The 18120-nt window shown below is 40.8% G+C and overlaps 1 protein-coding gene across 4 annotated transcripts in view; it reads right to left on the bottom strand.

The window, feature by feature from the left end:
- Window positions 1–259: 259 nt before the first annotated feature.
- Window positions 260–18120, bottom strand: part of Nrg (Neuroglian) — a 44442-nt gene continuing 26581 nt past the window's right edge. For 2 of the 4 annotated variants that reach the window (XM_030386787.2, XM_030386786.2), the window contains exons 4-8: window positions 6895–9702; window positions 6665–6829; window positions 6170–6547; window positions 5995–6098; window positions 260–2001 (exon numbers count right to left, since the gene is read on the bottom strand). In XM_030386787.2, the coding sequence (XP_030242647.1) occupies window positions 1769–2001; window positions 5995–6098; window positions 6170–6547; window positions 6665–6829; window positions 6895–9702 (3688 nt within the window). In that variant the 3' untranslated portion in view covers window positions 260–1768. Of the gene's footprint in view, window positions 2002–2251; window positions 4039–5460; window positions 5788–5994; window positions 6099–6169; window positions 6548–6664; window positions 6830–6894; window positions 9703–18120 lie in introns of those variants that run through there. The other 2 variants (XR_003980400.2, XM_018108694.3) reach the window with 2 other exon arrangements.

The following is an 18120-nucleotide window of genomic DNA, read 5'->3' as shown; positions in this document are numbered from 1 at the left end:
TATTACACAATTTAATTATGCTATGGACGTTTTACAAAATCAATTAACTTAGGTATATTATAATAATTAATAATTAATGTTCTGAAAAAAGCAGTAATTCACAATTATTTTGACTTTTATTCTCCACTGTGGCATAATATTTCATTTTTATTTTTCATTATTTACTTATTGTTTTTATCCATCTATTATAAAGTTAATGGATGTTCAAAAGGTTTTGCCCCTTCGGTCAGCTCGCAGATGTTTGCTTTGTACAGGCGCATTTCTTTTTAGCTAGAATTGAAAAAATTATCCGATTTCGAATTTTAATTCGGTATCGATTTGCTGGTTTTGAACACATATTTCTCTTTGTTTGCTCGATTATTTGTTAATTTGTTACAAAAAGTTGCATAAATAGTTTGTTACGCGATTACACGGCCAAGAGGCGCAGATATACTCTGCCCAAAACACAGGAAACGAACAAATCATTTGACCGGACTAATACACATACACAGAGCTAAATTAGCATGTGGTTGCATGCATGTCTTATATTTTTTCTATTTATATATTTATATTTATATCTTTTAAATGCAGCAAGCTAAAGCGGAGCCATACATTTTTTGTTAGCTCTCTTCAAAGACTTATCTAGATATTTAAGCTTTCAAGTTCATTTTAAAATATCTGCGGTCGATATATGTTTGCACAATGAATAAAAGCATAAAAGTAACAAAAATTAATTTAGATTTCGCTTTTAATTTACAAATTTATTAAAAAATCCTTTTCATTCTGCTTTTAATTTATAATTCGTTTTTTTTTTTTTTTTTTTTGAATTGATTGCTCGTCCACGAAAGTGAGCGAGCAGGCTTGTTTTACTGCTATTGCATTGCTTGAAATTTTCTGTTGGTCTATATCATCTCAAATGAACAATTTGATATAGTTTATAAGGAATCTATTTCCGCTACAGTTCGAGCTAAAAGCAATGTGATCGATCCATTGGGTTTGAGCTTGGTTCTTTTGGACTGTAAGCGCGTTTTCTGCTTTGTTTTATTTTATATTGAATTATGATTTTTTTTTCGGCAAAGAAACTAATTTAAATCAGAGATTCGTTTTGAGTTGCATTTGAAGCACTGCGTACTTAATCCAGTGCTCAAAGATCCTGACATCTCAAGCACATGTAGCTGCAAGATCGGCATTGTTGTGCCGCATTAAATAGACAAATTGTGCACATTCTCAATAGCTATACGACGACATACATTAATATAAAAGCTGGTCTAATACATTATTACATTTAGTGTTTCGATTCGCAAAATCAACTATGAATATTAAAAAATAAACATACACACGAACTCAGTTATACATTCTTAAAAGTGCAACAATTTTAATACAGAGTTAATTCGTTTTCATATATTTTCCTGTTCTGGCGAGTTTTCAAATTTCTTTTTTAACACACTCAAGCCTTGTTGCTTACATTTTGTGTTAATTTTTTCTTCAAACTTATTTATTAGGAAAAAAAGAAGCTACGTATGAAATAAATGCGAATTCCATGCGGTTTTTTTTTTCCTTTATATCGGTGATCCATTTTCCTTTTTATTTGCAGACACTTAAAGCAGTTTAATTGTTCTTCTTGTACATACACGCGCACACACATACATACACATACACACGGTCACACAGACACACTGAGAGAATTAGTTAATAAATTTGGGCGTAGTTTTTTTGTTGTTTTCGTTTTTTTCCTTCTTGAATGCACAAATTGAAATCAAATTAGGGCGGCGCCTGCCTGCCACGCCTCTTAGACGTAGGTGGCAACTGCAGCTGTGTTCGTCGAGGCTGCTCCACCACCTCCAGTACTACTGCTGCCGCTGCTGCCAGCTCCGGCTGCATTGCTGCCTTCAGCTGCGATGCCTGGCTGCTGCTGATGCTGATGCGCCGCAGCAGCGTTGTTCAGCGGCTGGGGACTGACCGGCGGCTGTAGCTTGCCGGGCACGTACTGCCCAATGAACGAGCCATCCTCAGTGAACTGACCTATGTGGTAAAATGAGAGAGAGACAGCATTAGTTTCACCAAAGCTGAATATGCTCGAAATGTGTGTATATGAGTGTGTGTTAGCCATAACCAGCACCGATAAATGTGTGTTTGAGAGTTAGAACCACTGTAGTTATTCATATATGCATATTGTTTCATATTAGATGGCCTTTATGCTATCGCTTAGTTATTCCCATGAGCCCAGTTTAAAATTTGGTTAGACGAGTTTGTTTCGTTTTTCGGGATTGGGTTTTATATAGGGGTATATACGGGATACATGGCTACAGGGTATCTATGAACTACAATATATAAGCTGCAAGCTGCATGCTTCAAAAGACATTACCTTGGATCGAACTAAAGTTGAATCTGTCACTTTCACAGCTCACAAATGAAACTCAAAATTTTGTTAAAATGTAAATAAATGATAATAATATGATATGATGTCTTATAAATGAAATATGCTTTCTAAAACTATCACTTGAGAAATAGATAAACTCAGTCAGAAAATTCAAAATTCAATTACTTTTTGTCATGGCTAAATACCGGAAATACTAACTGTGATAATACACTGTTCAAAACTATTAAAGAAAGAAATTTTAAGTTACAGGCATTATTTCACAGATCATAGAAATAATACAGTGGTAAAAACTACATAGATAAAATAGTGATCAAGTTCTGGTTTTTTAAGCAAATAAATTTATATATAAAGTTTTTAAAAGTAATTTACAAATTCTAATTTTGTCGAAAGCTATCTAATTTCAATTAATTTCGAATTCCAAATCCACTTGCAGTACCTATATCTTTTTCGATTTTCATCTACTAAAAATAATAACGAAAATAATTTAGCAAAGTTCTTCGCTTATTCGATTCAAATGTTAAATTTATCTTTATTTCGTCTGTTGTCGCTATATAAAAATGCAATATATCTATATAGTTTTTATTTATTTTTTATTTTTTAATATTAATTAGCTCTACTACACACAATAAAAAAACAAAATCATATATTTTTGTCATATTGTTTTTAGTTTATCTTGTTCTATGCAGAAAACTAACCGTTTACAACATTTTTCTTTACATTAAAATGTTCAAGCGAATTAAAAAAAAAAATTATACATTTAGGAAATAATAAGATAAAACATATTTCATTAAAATACATAGTACACAATATTAAAAATAATGAAACAAAACTAAAGAGACTCGAAAAGTATGTTCTTTTTTGTTTTTAAAATAAAATACACACGTAAGCAAATTATTATTAATTGTTGTTTTTTTTTTTCAAGGAGGGAGCTACAAACGGAAAATTTACATTACATTTTGTATATTTGTTTTTTCTTCATATTTTTTTTTTTAAATTAAGGCTTATGTTTATATATATATTTATATATGCATTACATATTAAACAGGGGGCAGAGTTTAAGCTTAGAAGAGAGGGGGGTTCAGTTAGAGAGCAGCCGTGTATATGTATGGGTGAAGTGTGTGTGCAAAAAAGAGGAGAAGAAAGGTGTCAGTGTGTGAGAGATAGAGCACAATTGATGCTTCTGCATTATTGATATTGGATGGAGTGGGTCGCGATTGAAGGGATGCGAAATTAAACGTTTTTTTTTTTTTTATTTTTCCTCTCTGTTGAATCTTATTTTATTTGGATTTTTCTTTCCGTATTGTTTGTTGTTTAATAGCCTTTTCGCTGCATCGTTTTTGTTCTTTTTCTCGTTTTTGCTTGGCAGTATTTTTTTTTTTTTTTTATATTATATATTAATTTTTAGTTATTTTATATAAAAAAATATTCGCATTCATATAGAAAATTAACTCGTCGCACTAAATATTAACTTAAAAAACTTTGATTTTCATTTAGAATTTTGGGCGCTGTTGTTGTAGTTGTTGTTGTTCTGCTTGTTGTAGAGGATTGGAGGCTCGGTTCGAATCGGTTCTGTATATATTTGTTGTAGTTGCTGCTGCTGACAGCGGCGCTGCTTACAAATTAAATTCAAAGTCCTTTGCGTCCATATTGGCCAATAAAGGACCCATCTTCGTTCATGCCTGCATTGCGTTGTTTTTTTTTTTTTATTTTTTCAGTATTTTGTTCATTTGTTTTTATCATATTTTGGTTTTTGTTGAGTTTTCGGTGGTGTCATGTGTGGTTGTTGGGTTTTATTTTATTGAATAAACAGAAAAATCGTTGAAGAAAAGAAAACAAAATGATACGTATAAGTAAATTAAATGTTGTGCATAACGAATAGTAATAATTATATATATAAAAATAACGTAATGAAAACGAAATGAAACACAAACAAATAACAAAACGCAAAAACAACATTCAGCGATTAATCAAGAACAGGGGCCTGGAGACATATACAAAAGAAAGCACATACATATACAGGAAATGTATTAACCTAGGATCATCCGCTCAGTGTCACATGCCAAGAGTCTTGTAGTCCCTATTTTGATAAATATAATTATATAACTGTGGCTTTTGATGTTAAGAGGCAATAGGCAAGAATTTACAGCTAACAATGTCGCACAAAATGGGCAAAGCAATAATCCGTGCAGCTTTACTCAGTGACATATTTGTTAAAGAGAATTGTTTACAACTGACAATATGGCCATAGCAAGCAAACGCTTCACTTTTTTGCTTCCAAATTGTATCTAAATATTCGTAATTTCTATCATATCATGTCATCTATGTATATAATACCTTGCTTGACATAAAGAATCTGTACATTGCATCTGGGGTGTACCTTATGTAATATTCATTATAAATAATTAATTAGTCTACATTTTTCCGACAGAGGATGGTCATTTATATTTGAGAATGACATAAATCGAGATATTCCTTCTTATTTTATATAGGTAAATTAGTCAAATTTTAACTTATTTTTTAGAATAATTTTCGGCTTAGTACGAATTGAAATTCCCACAGTTATTGATTCTAATTCTCTTCTGTTTTATATTTCATAGAATATTTTATATCTCCTCTATATATCTTAATATTTTGCTATGTTTCCTTCGGCTTGTTTAGATACTTTTCTCTATATAGATTCCCTCTATATTCAGTTCATGTTTGTTTAGATACATATATTCATTCTTTCCGAACATTATTCACGGTTATAGTAACCATTGTAAAATACTACAAAGTATTGAAAATTATATGCCCTAAAGAGAGTATTTAAGCCCTTTCTCCTTCCGATACTTTCTCAGTGGGCTTGGCTGGACACTCTGTTAATGGATGATTCTAGCCTCACATGCTGGTTACGCATATGCATATATATAAATCTATACATATTTATATAAAGAGAGGAAGAAAAAGAAATGCGCGTGCATAAAAAAGAAGGGGCGTAACAAAACTTTGCAGCGAAGCGCGATGCAAAAGCCAGCAAAAAATGTTGCTGGTTGCTGGCAATGCAACCGCCAAAATGTAATGCACAAATGCATAAACAAAAGCCCGAGCAAAGTGGGAGCTACCTGGACGAAATGGCTGAAGAAAGATGAAGCCAATGCCGCCACCGTCGCCGCCTTTAATTACATGTAAATGTGGTGTCTGTATGTGTGTGTGTGTGTATGTGTGTGTGTGTGAGCAACAACAATCTTAATCGCAATATGAGTGAGAAAACTAGTCTGATTGCAATTGTTGGCGCATGGCGTTGTCGTAGGGTGGCGGTGATGACTGAGACTGCGACTGAGACTGCGACTGGGACTGCGACTGCGGCTGGGGCACTGTTTGCACAGATGGCTGCTTGATGCCCACCTTGCGCGCAGCTGTGGCGGCATGACCGGCGGCTGTGGTCACAGCTGCAACGTCATCATCATCATAATTATCATTACCATCATCATCAGCATCATCAATACAATAAAAAAAAAAGGTTTACAAAAAATGTAAATATTTAAAAGTACATAAATAAATGAAAATTTTGTAATTGCAAAATGAAGACGAGCAAGGACATGGACTGCGACTCTCGGAACACCTGGTATGCAACTGGAGCTAAATGCGACGCTTACCTGTGTCGCCGTCACCGTATTCGGCCATTGAATCGGTGTCGCTCTCCACGCCGGGCTTATTCGCTGAACTAACGGATTGGCGACCAGCGCTCTTGTTGTCCAAACTGCAAGCGAAAACGAATTCATTAGAATATTATTATTATTGAGTTATCGTCGTTATCGTTATCAATCTTACGGTTGCGAGTACTCGTGGAAGCCGCCCTCATCCGGATAATCGCGTCGGCCATTCGCCAGCTCGCGATCGTGCACATCGTATTTGCCACCGCGATTGCGACGAATAATGCAAATGATGATGAACAGGATGATGATGATGGCCAGAGCCAGCATCATGCCAATGAACCAACCGGCATTCGCCAGATTGTCGCTGCGCACCATAATGGGTCCCTCGGCGCTGCTCGTATCAATCTCCCTGGTTGCGCTCTCCGTGTGGTAGTGTCCATCGACGGACACAACGCGGAACTCATATACCGTATCCGGCTCCAGACTGCCAATATCTTGATAATCAACCGATTTCTCGGGCTCCTTGGTGGTCCATTCCGTTTCACCCTTGATTCTGTGCAAGAATTCAAGTATTAATAGGGATCATATTGGTACTAGACTCATAATACTTGATTGCATTCATTCACGGAACCCATTCGAATATAACTGAGGGAACGCGAAGTCAACTCACCTGTACTTGGTAAAGAAGTGTGAGCCCGAACGACCATCAGTGCTGGGCAACCAGCTGATGCGGTAAGTGGGTTGACCATTGGGCGACTGTAATTGCTCCCATGCTAGAGAGGGTGGGGATGGTGGTGCGACATCTTCACCCAGTGTGGTCTTCTCAATGTAGAGCCTGTCATGGGTAAATCACTTCTGTTAGAAAAATGTTTCAGGTTACAGTGAAGGGATATGTCTTACTCGGTGCCCTCGCCCATCTTGGTAGTGGCTGTGATTGAGATGCGATACTTAGTGTTCGGCTTCAGGCCGGCCATTTTCATGCGTGTGACACGGGGATCGGTGATGTGGGGCTCGTACTCGCGTCGCTCGCCCACATAGCTGCCTTTGACCACCTCGTAGTAAATTTTGTAGCCCGTTAGCTTGCCATTGGGGCTGAGCGGCTTTTTCCAGGTGAGCCAGAAGGCTGACGAGCCCAGAGGGTAGGCCTCCAAAGACTCCACCGCCGATGGTACACCCTCGGGCGTATCGAAGTCGATCACAGCGCTGGGCGGTCCATTGAAGCGTCCGTTGTAGGCCAGCACGCGAGCATAGTTCTTAGAGTCTGGCTTGAATTGTGTGACCAACGCCCCATTGTCAATTGTATGGATTTCGCGCATGCCCTCCTCGCCCTCCTTGTCTGTCCATGTCTGAATTTTGTAGCCCTTGAAGTGGCCGCGCACGGACTCTTCGCTGACCTTATTCCAGCCCACATAGGCGGTCGTCGCGCTCGTCACCTGCTGCATGCTAAAGTTGGTGGGCGCCTCGAGGGGTCGATCTTCGCCGGAGTAGCCAATCACCTCCTCGGCGGCCACATTCGATTCGCCTTTGGCATTGATGGCCACCACCTTGATGTGATACTTGACGAATGTCGGCTGGTCGGGAATCAGAAGATTGTCCTGCCGCCAATTGTAGATGTCCTTGTTCTCCCAGGCGGCGGCGGGTATGTCACGCTTCCAGCTGACACGATATTGGAAGTTGGGCGCATTGTGCTCGATCTCAGGCATCGGTGTCCACGAGATGACCAAATTGTTCGGCTCAGTACCCTGGCCGACGACGTTGTCCGGGTTCTTGTATGGCACATCCGGCTGTGTGGTGCACACATCGCTGTGTCCAGACGGCTCTGAGGGGCCGATCTTGTTGTATGCAATCACACGGAACGTGTAGTTGGCCCACGGCGACATTTGCACCACAAACGAAAAGTCTGTGCTGGGCACCTTCTCGTATGCCGTATCCCAAGAGGCCGGCGTGAACGAGGTGTTGAACTGGATTGTGTAGTGTAAAATCGGCGAGCGATTGTCGCCCTGGGGCTCCCAGGAGATCTCGGCCTTGTCCGCTTGACATGTGATACCAATCAACCGGGGCTGATTCGGCACATCCTGCACTATCAGATTCGCCTTGGCTGTCGCCTCGTCCAGCTGTGTGCGCGCCACGCACGTGTATTCACCGGAATCAAGCTCCTGTGTCTTGGCGATTGTCAGCGAATTGTCGTTGGTCTTCACGAAGCGCGCCTCCGCCGCGAAGTCAATGGGCTGACCATCCTTCAGCCACTCGATCTCTAGGTCCAGAGTGTCGTCGTGCGCCTCATTGCAGCGGAAAGTGGCCGATTGACCGGCAGCAACCTCATAGTTCTGGGGCTCCTGTGTTATCCTGGTGCGTTCCTTCACCACCAGCGAGCCCTGCGCCGTTTCGTTGCCGAACTTGTTCACCGCTAAGCACGTGTAGTTGCCATTATCAGCGAATGTTACCTCCTGGATCTGCAGATCGCCCGATGGCAGCACTGTGTAACGTCCACCGGTCAGCCAGTTGTGGTTGTGGCGCCACTTCACTTGAGGCTTAGGTGCGCCAAACACGCGACAGCGCATTGTGATGTTGCGTCCGTTGACGGTGGCTTCGGCACGTGGCGGCTCCTGGATCTCTGGCGGCAGGGCAAGCACATTTAGATACACATCCTTGTAGACATAGCCGAGCGAGTTGGTGGCGTTGCAGCCATAGTTGCCCGTGTCGTTCTTAACCAGATTCACAATCTTGATGTAGTTGTTAGTGACCGTGCGCCTCGGATTGGGCTCGCTCTGTTCAATCGGTTTGCCGTTGTGTATCCATTGGATGGTCGGCTCTGGATGGCCAGCAGCCTTGCAATTAAATACGACCTCCTCATCCTCAGCGGCATTTTGGATCTCCGGCTCCTCGGTGAAATAGGGTATGGCATGTATTTTCAAATTGATCGAGTAGGACTGTGCCTGGCCCACACCGTTCGACACGTCGCAGCTGTAGGTGCCCTCGTCGTCGAAATTCGCCTGTCGAATGACCAGTGACTTGCCGTAGTTGCCTTGGGTAATGCGATCATTCCATTCCACCCGTTTGCCATTCTTCAGCCAGACCGTCTGTGGCAATGGAGTGCCGCCGTAGATGCAATACAATTCCACCCGCTTGCCGCGCAGCGCCACCTCGTTCTTGCGGGTCACATACTGACGCTTTGGTGGGTAACGGTTCTGCGAGGCACTCACGCCCATCTGCTTAACGTCCAACAGTATCTTGTTGCCGATCTTGTACTCGTTGCGGAAGACTGAGGTCGCCGAGCAGGCGTACCAGAAGTCGCCGCTCGCATCCTCGCGTGTCACATTCGAGAACCAGAGCGTGCCCTCCGGATCCAGGGTCATGCGTGAGTTATTGATCGACTTGATGCCCGCATCGACCGTTTGCTGGATCAGCCAGTTGACGGTGGGCTTTGGCCAGCCGTCGGGCGCCTCGCACTGCAGCGAGAAGGGCTCGCCCTCCACGGCCTCAACGCTGCGCGCTGCCTCGTCCTTGAATGCATTCAGCTCCGCCTTGCGCACGAACACCGAGTTCGAGGTGGCGACACCAAATTCGTTGGAGGCAAAGCATTGATACTGTCCCAAATCCTCATCCTTGGGCGATGTGATTACCAGTGTGCCACGGCCCGGTTGGCGCAGCATGCGATTATCGTATGCCTGCCAATCGAACTTTTTGCCGTTCTTGATCCAGCGGTATCTGCAAATAGTTGAGAGAAATTGAATTGGGATTAGTTATGCTTAAATCGACGAGTGGTAGATGAGATTTGACTTTAAGAGTTTTAAAGGTATAATATATAAAAGTGTAATACACATTTCTCGAAAGACTCTAACGATTCTTTAATATTTAATAAAGAAAAAGTTTATAAAATATATTTTTTCACTGAATTTACTGATGATTTGGCTTTTACTTGTCTCTCCTGCTCTCAGATATTTATATTACTTAATTTCATTTTACTTTTAGCTAAATATTTCACAGCCTATTTCCACATTCAATTGAAGCACAGTAAAAGTCCTATTTAAGGTTGTTCATGACTCAACACAACTGTATGTGGGCATATCTCTCTCACTATTTAAATGCGATTATATGATTAGATTAAGTAAGTTGCTAATTAGCTGAAATGACTGAAAAAAAAAAACTTGAGTTTTCATCTCATATTTCCTGGTTGAGGAATTGCCAGTCATTAAGGCGGCGACGGCGGCGCTCTAACAAGTTACCCCCCAATCCCTGCTCGTTTAATTTGACTTAATAAACCAACTTATATGGTTTTTGTTGGCTTTACTCTGGCGATGAGACAGTTTTCAGATATATATATATTATAATTATGACAACTTGTTTAATTTCCAATTGCGAAAATGGTTCAGTGGAGTCCAACAGCCCGAAGGGGGCTCAACGCCTCTCAGCTTGACGTAATTGCAATTAAGCGCAGAGGAAGGAAACGAGAGCAGCAACTCGTCTTAATGCGCAAGTTGATCTCTCTTTCTTTTTAGATCATTTTTTTCGGACACTTCAAGTCTTGCGCTCGCTCTCATTCGTTCTCTCTCTCCCTTTCTCGTTCTATATATGTGGGGCACTCAAAAACACAAGTCAATTATGTGAACTGTGCGCGATGCTTGAGCTTGTTAAGCGCTCAACTTTTTTACATTTATTTGACTTAAGCGTCAGCCGAGACATGGAAGTGCGCTGCTCACCTCTAGCCCCGCTTGGCCAGCCTACAGCTGCAGGTCATGGAATAGGTCAATCATTTGAATTGTTTTTAAGTGTTGTAAGTTGCTTGCAGCTGGCCCGGCGAAACAGCCAGCAGATGGCGGGGGCTCTGCTTGAAAACTATGCCTGCGAGTTTGTTGAACTTGCTGCAAAAGGCTTCGAGCACTCTTCCACCCACATAGTTTGAGTTCCAGATTTTGCGAATCACAAAACATGATTGTTGAAGCGCGGTAAAGTTATCTGGCAAAACTTACAAAAAAATAATCGATAGCTCTGATTGTGAGAAGCAAATCTGAATGTAAATCAAAATGTTGCCTGTCAACTCCTCTGACGCATTTTCCAATTCCATATTGTTCTTTTCGACCGGTTTAGATTCTAGATTGTAAATATATTTTAATTTCGGAAGTGACCAACTAGTAGATACCCGGATTATTTACAAACCTGGCATTCTCTCAATTCATGTATGTTTGCTGAATAAGAATACCATAAAGAATACATCTATAATCGTGTTATCTGCAGAATGTTTTAATATCATAATGCTCTATATGCGCAAACGAGGTTACTGTTTGGAATTTAGGTAAGATAGGCTTTGGACTCTACGACATGATTTCATTTCACACCCAGAACTTATCCAAGACTGTATAGGAAAGCTATACATAGGGAACAATGTTCAAAGCTTAAGAAAGCTTATCTAAGATAACTTGAAGAAAGTCTAAAACACTCTTTGACATTAGGTGAAAATCCAAAGGAATATTACAGAATTCAACGTGTTAATACACAACAAAAGCTCAACTCGAGAATAGTTTACGATGCTTGCTTTCTCTTACATGCATGGAAACGGACTCGCACAAATTCAATTTGTCTGCTCGTTCCCACATAAATCCATATTCTAATGCCATGGAGTAGTAGCATAATCGACTGTTGCCGTGCGCCTTGGCAGCGTTCCTGTTTGTCGAAACGACTGTTGCCAGGCAACGGCAAAATGACGATGACGTTCAGCCAATGACACATTAAGTTGGCGGACAAGCCCCCCTGGGTTAAGCGTTAGCTAACCCTCGGTTAACCCCATGCCAGCGCCAGGCCAGCCAGCGGTAGTCAATAAATGCGACTGCCAGAGGCGCTGACTCAGTGGCCCAACCCCGTGCCCGCATATACCCTACGGACACGGCTCACGGTTCACTCAACCAAGTCGGCAACGCTGTCGCCATCAGGCAACGCCATCTGGCAGCAGGTGGCAAGGCGGCAGCTTGGTAAGGTGGTACCGAAAAAGTTGAGCAGCCCAACCGAAGCAGCAAAATGTGCAGCGAGCCAGCTGCTAGCCTCGTCTGGAGACCCCTGCGTAATGTATGCACTTCCTTGTCTACTTGGCTGCCTCTCTCTCTGTGTGTGTGTTGTGTAGGTCTGTTGCCTGCCACTTAACCCCAGCGATAGTTTTTGTTGTTTTTGTTTTTTTATGCTAGCTGCTCCTTGCCAGATATCTGCCTCGGCTAAGTAAATGCGATTAAAATCTCTATACAAAATGCGATGAGGCAGGCAGCTTAGCTGTATGACTCATCACATGCATACCCACACACACACACACACACACACACACACACACACACACACACACACACGCTGGGTCGTTGTATTTTGCATAGGGGGTTGCAAAAGCCAGCAGCAAAATAGAAAGAGAGAAAATATACATTCAACAAAATGCCGTAGCATACTTTTTTGCGAATTACTTGACGGCTGTGTTGGGGCACAGGCACGGCAGCGGCTGCTTTCATCTGCATATGGCATGCGGCATGCGGCATGCGGCATGTGGCATGTGGCATGCGAATGTGACGCTCTAACCCAGTTCTACGAACGCACAAACTGCCAGTTGACTGACTGCCGCTTTGAAGTGAAAAGCCCAAGCACAAAGAAAGCAAAACCACACAAAAAGCAAAGAAGAGGAAAACAAGAAAATTATACTAAAAGAATAAAAGCCGAAAAAAAGAAAAACAAAGAAAAGCGCAACATCTATAGAGCGTAGGTACTTTGAGCGCCAACTGGGGTTGGGCTACTTGCATATTAATAAGGCGATATTTTTTATAAGCGACTATTTAATATCCTCCCTAAATGGAACAAAGTACTTTTTAGCTATTTCTGGTTTGGGTTTGCGTTTGCTTTAGGTTTTCATTTTAATGTTTTGATTTGATTCTGTTTGTTTGATAAAGAAGATATTCTTCTATTTATATTAATATTTCATTTGGGTCATTATTCTAAAACATATTTATTTAAATGTATTCATATTATTTAAATATAAAATAAATCAAATCGATTATTCAAATGCAATAATTAAGATAATCTTATTAAATTTACAATCGAATGACAAAGTGAATAAACTCTATTTTTTCTTAGGGCATTGCTGAGTTTTCTTGGTTGGAAAAGGGCCTATGCTAGTAGCCACTCAGTTGGTAAGTTGCAACTAATTTGTGCGGTTGTTGTCGACAGGAAACGCCAAATTTGAAAATGGTTCGTCCAACCGCTACTCTGGCTAGACTCGCCCGGGGAATGGGAAACTTGAGCAGTAAGGATCAGAAAAGGGCAAGCAACATATGGCTGGCGCCGCGCACCAAGCAAACGATAGGTAGTTAAGACAGAGCGGAAAGGAGAAAGATAGAGAGAGAGAGAGAGAGAGAGAGAAGGGGCAGTGAGAAAGAGAGAGAAAAGGCAAAGAGAAGTTGAGTGGACTCCACTGAATAAGTCGCTGGGTTGGATTTGCTTGGCTCAGGGGTTGGCAATGCGCGCATTGTTTACAGCGAAAAGCTTTTATGCTACAGTGCTGTGCACACACATATATACATATACATATATATATGTATATACATATACATATACATATATACGTAATACTCAAACTGGAGCACAATAGAATTGTCAAAAACAAAATTAAAATAAAAGTTATGCAGGAGGTGCAGCCGCTTATAAGGGAGCTGTAACTGTCACGAGGAACTGGGCGTGCCCGGGGTCGCGCGTTGACACTTTGTGCATGTCAAACGTGCAATGACACCGAAAACGCCGACAAGGACCTCAGCGTAAAGCCCTCTCTAAGGTATCAGCCACGCCAACAAGAAGAAGTGGAGAAGGGCGTTGGTCATAAAAATGGGCCAAAAGTTTTAGTTGACATTCGCTGGGTTTGATGTATTAATGGGTCGCTAACATGCAAACAGGTTTTTTTAGTACTTCCGAGCGGCCTAATATACTCATTGCGACTATGAGGAAAAGAGAGAAAGAGGGGGAGTGTATAGAAATCTAGGAACTTGGCAACAGTGAAAAACAACTAAGATTTACTTTGGGGGCACTCCAAACCGAAAGGTAATAATCGATATTTATAGATAGAACTCGGATTAGTGATTCCTATTTATATAACAGAATAAATGATCTGAATTCCTCAATAAGAAAAAAATTAACGGGAAAATGTCTAATCTTCACTCTAACAAAATCGAAAAACTATCGAGCCACATTTAAAACGAACACAGTTAGACGAAAGCCATTCTGATTTGCTTTCCCACTGACTACCGAGAGCCAATCTATGATTAACAATGTAAATAGTTTCAATTGTTCAAATTGCTGACAAAAGCTGCTAATTTATTTGCTAAGTACTTGGTTCAACATATCAACATTTTTGCTGTCAATTTGTGCTTTTCTCCTCTTCGCTTTTTGTTTAATTTGAACAATCAATTTGGAGTCGGCTGATAAACGATTTGTACAAACACTCGACTCTCTTCACAGCGGCCTCTCCGGCGCCTCGCTCGTCTCACAGATAAAGCATCAAATTTGATGGGGAACGAATTTCTTGTGCAATGCGAACATTAGTTCGGGCTTCGAATTGTGTTAAATGAAGAGTGAGCAAGGGTTGGCATAGGCTATCCAGGGTGTGGTGGGTGCTTCAATTATGGCCTGACTACTCACACATTAATGGACGGACGGGTGCACGAAGGGACAGATGGGCGCATGGAATAACGGACGGTGTCAAATGTCACAGTCAGTGTTGAAAATATGATTTCAATTGCAATTAACATTACAACATTTACAGCTTTGCTTCAATCAGTTGAGAGACGAGGAACGCCCGCACATGCCTGTGTATAAGTTTGTCTGTGTGTGTGTGCGAGTGTGTGGCACTAGTTGTAGTAGTTTTGCCATTACTCATTAGTCTAGTGAGTCACTGCCAAGTCATTTAAGCGAAACTCATTAAGCAAGAACGGAATCAAGTCTAGAAAGAGAGAGGAATGCAAACAGCGAAAGGGCAGCGGCGGGAGAAAGAAAAAAATGGAAATACATATATCCAAAAATACGATTGCGTGAGCAAAACCTAGTAAGTATAGTTAAATAAAAATAGTATATCTACATACATATTTATGTACATATATATATTTTCGCACTTTTAATATTTACTTTCTAATTCTAGGCATAGAAAAAAAATTATATAAAAGACCGTCTGCAATACGGGAATGACGTACAAGGCATTTCATGGTGTGAATTGCATATCTATCGTAATTCTAATTAATAATAATTTTCAAGAAAAATGATGCATTTCTCTCATGTCAGATTCTATGGCGGTTTTGGATCCTTATAGTCGAGACTCAAAGTAAATTTCAATCTTTTATTCTTAAAGCATTGATAGTACTATAAGTATTCATACAATTGGTATTTCGTAAACTTTGTTCGAAATTGATCGTTTATTGAGTTTTGAAATGTATTTATATATTTTTTTTAAATGAATTTCTTATCGAGCTTTAAACTCAGTTTGGGTTATATTAATACTGATGGATTTTTAAATTTAGAATAATAAATGAGAGTCCAATAGGCCAGTAGAAATGAAAATTAAACACTCTAACTGGAATAATATAGAAAATAGTCACATATCCTGGTGACACGCAGTGTGTCCATTTGATACCATGTTCCGTTATCGATTTTGGATGGCTGTTATGAACCCTTTCGCAGGGTATTCAGCATTATCAAGAAACGCTTTTAGACAAAACAAACAACACAATATCCCCAACCGACACGTGGCGCACACTGGCAGGGGAAGCTGAAGTAGCAGCAGAGGACCACAACTTTGACTCCGACTCCAACTCCAACTCCAACTCCGAGTCCGATGAGTCATCGTGGAGCGCATAGCGCTACTGTCAGGCTGCCTGCCTGCCTGCCTGCCTGACTGACTGACTGACTTGCTGACTGACTGAATCTGAAATGAATGAACGCCAGACACGACAGTTGATGTACATACATTCACACACACATACATACATACATACACTCGTACTTAACTTGTGGCTCAAAAGTGCAGAGAGAGACAAGCTGTGGTCCTGGAAGGAGCAAACCGGTCGTAGGCTCGGGCAAACGTCACAAAGCTGCAGCAACTGGAATTCCGTTTGACGGATAAATTTTCATAGACCGGAATGCTCTAAAGGCTTTAGCCTCTGCCCAGGCATTCCTCCACACAAATACACACTCACACACATACACACACACACACTCAGTACCCCATTCACCCACATCCACATCAGGAGCACTTGAGGCTGTGCAGCATGAATGGAATCAAATGAATGAAAGGCTGACAGAATGAGTGTTCTTGTTGCACCTGTGGCAGGAGGCCAGACAGACGCTTAGGCAGGCGCGGTGCATAGGTAGCTGGGTCTTCAAATGCTGCAGCCACGTAACGAAATGCAAATATTGTCTGTACGTTGTGTAAACATTACAAAAAAAGAAGAAGAAGAAGAGCAGAGTAAAACAAATGCGAAAAAATGCTTCTGATTTCAGCAAATCCCAAAACAATCAAAACATTCCTTTGCTAAGTGCAAGTGGAAAACGCTTTTGTCTGGTGGCCCGGAAGCGGAGACAGTTATCGATAGACAGACCACACTTTAATCGACAAATAATTAACGACGTTAACTCGACGGAGTGAGATAGGTGATAAGGAAACATACAATTATATATCCTCTCTAAAGTTTTCTCTTACCGATTACAGATATCATTTATGAGATTAAAAACGGATTCAAAATAAACTTTTTTATTTATTAATAGGAAATTTATATGTATAACATTTTATATAATATACATTGTCTTACTAAAAAGCTTTGGCTACCGCTGACGTTTTAGTAATATATAGAACTTAAATCAATTACTGACTAAATTGATTCACACGCAATATAAAGTTAACTTTTAGGAATGAATAAAGCTCTAGGTTATCGATTAGCTATTTTAATCGAATAGATCGAATATTACCTTTCATAACTTATTGCGCAATTACCGCTTTATGGTGGAACTAAGCTTCTATATTGCTTATAGATTATTGATTATCGCTACTTTCAAGACAATTTTCGCTCATTTTACATAGACCAACGCACGGATGAAGCACCTGCACCGGAAACCGGCTCACACAATTTTGGATATGTATGGTAGACGACAACAGTTTTTTATTGCTGGCTGCTTTGCGGTTTAAGGGCACGACATTAGAATTCTCACAATGCTCAACGGTCATAAAAGAGCCCAGAATGATGCAATGGGCATACACGATAGACTTGACCCATAACTTTCCCGGCAACAGTGCCCGCAGAACATGGAGGTAATTATAATGAGTTAAGAGTCAGGGCGAAGAAAGCAGCAAGGCGGCAAAGTACACAAGGCAGAAGAAATGCCGAAAGAACAATGAGGAAGAGCCTAGAGGAAGGAGAAGAGCCAGCAAGAGGGCTACAACTGCGGCATTGCACAACGTGGGAATTGTTACACAAAAGACGGTAAACAGTTAAAAGCGAGCTTCTGCTCACCGAAATTCAAGATATCACGATATACAATCGCAGCTGGATCTTTACTGCTCACGATTCCCAAATTCTAGGCAGCAGAAAACTTTCTATCTTCGTAATGCATCGGGAATTTAAAGGCTTCGTTGGAGCTGCGAGTTTTGTGCAATAGATGTTACATATCCATTATACAGTGCTTTTTCATGTGTGATGCATGGTGTCTTTAAAAGTATATTTAGCATGGAAGCAACTTAAATTTCAAGTCTTCTTACAGATTGATGTCGTAATTCTTTAATGTGTTTCCCTTTATTTTTTCAGGCCCAGTCCAAGGCAAGAAAAGTTTTTGCAACCTCCTTGCGCTAGATAAACTCAACTTTATTGCTTAAGCAATCGCCTGTGTCATTTCTGCGTCGCAGTTCATCGATTTTCTTCAATTTGCGAGCAAATGTTGCACGGAAATTCAATACACTCAATGTATACACACACAGAATATGCATACATATATATTTATATGTATATACATATATACGCCTGTCTGTCTGTGTGGTAGCTTAACCGCCCCAATTACCAAAAGTCGAAGCCAACAAAATGACAAATGACAGCGCCGTTTGTGCTAAAGTTTGATTGATACGCATGAATC

Source organism: Drosophila navojoa, chromosome X (genome assembly GCF_054131105.1).
Source record: "Drosophila navojoa isolate 15081-1374.11 chromosome X, UAZ_NAV_1.0, whole genome shotgun sequence".
In the NCBI taxonomy this organism is placed as follows: Eukaryota; Metazoa; Arthropoda; class Insecta; order Diptera; family Drosophilidae; genus Drosophila; species Drosophila navojoa.
Note: the sequence above shows the minus strand (reverse complement) of the source record. Positions and strands in the feature narration are given on the sequence as shown.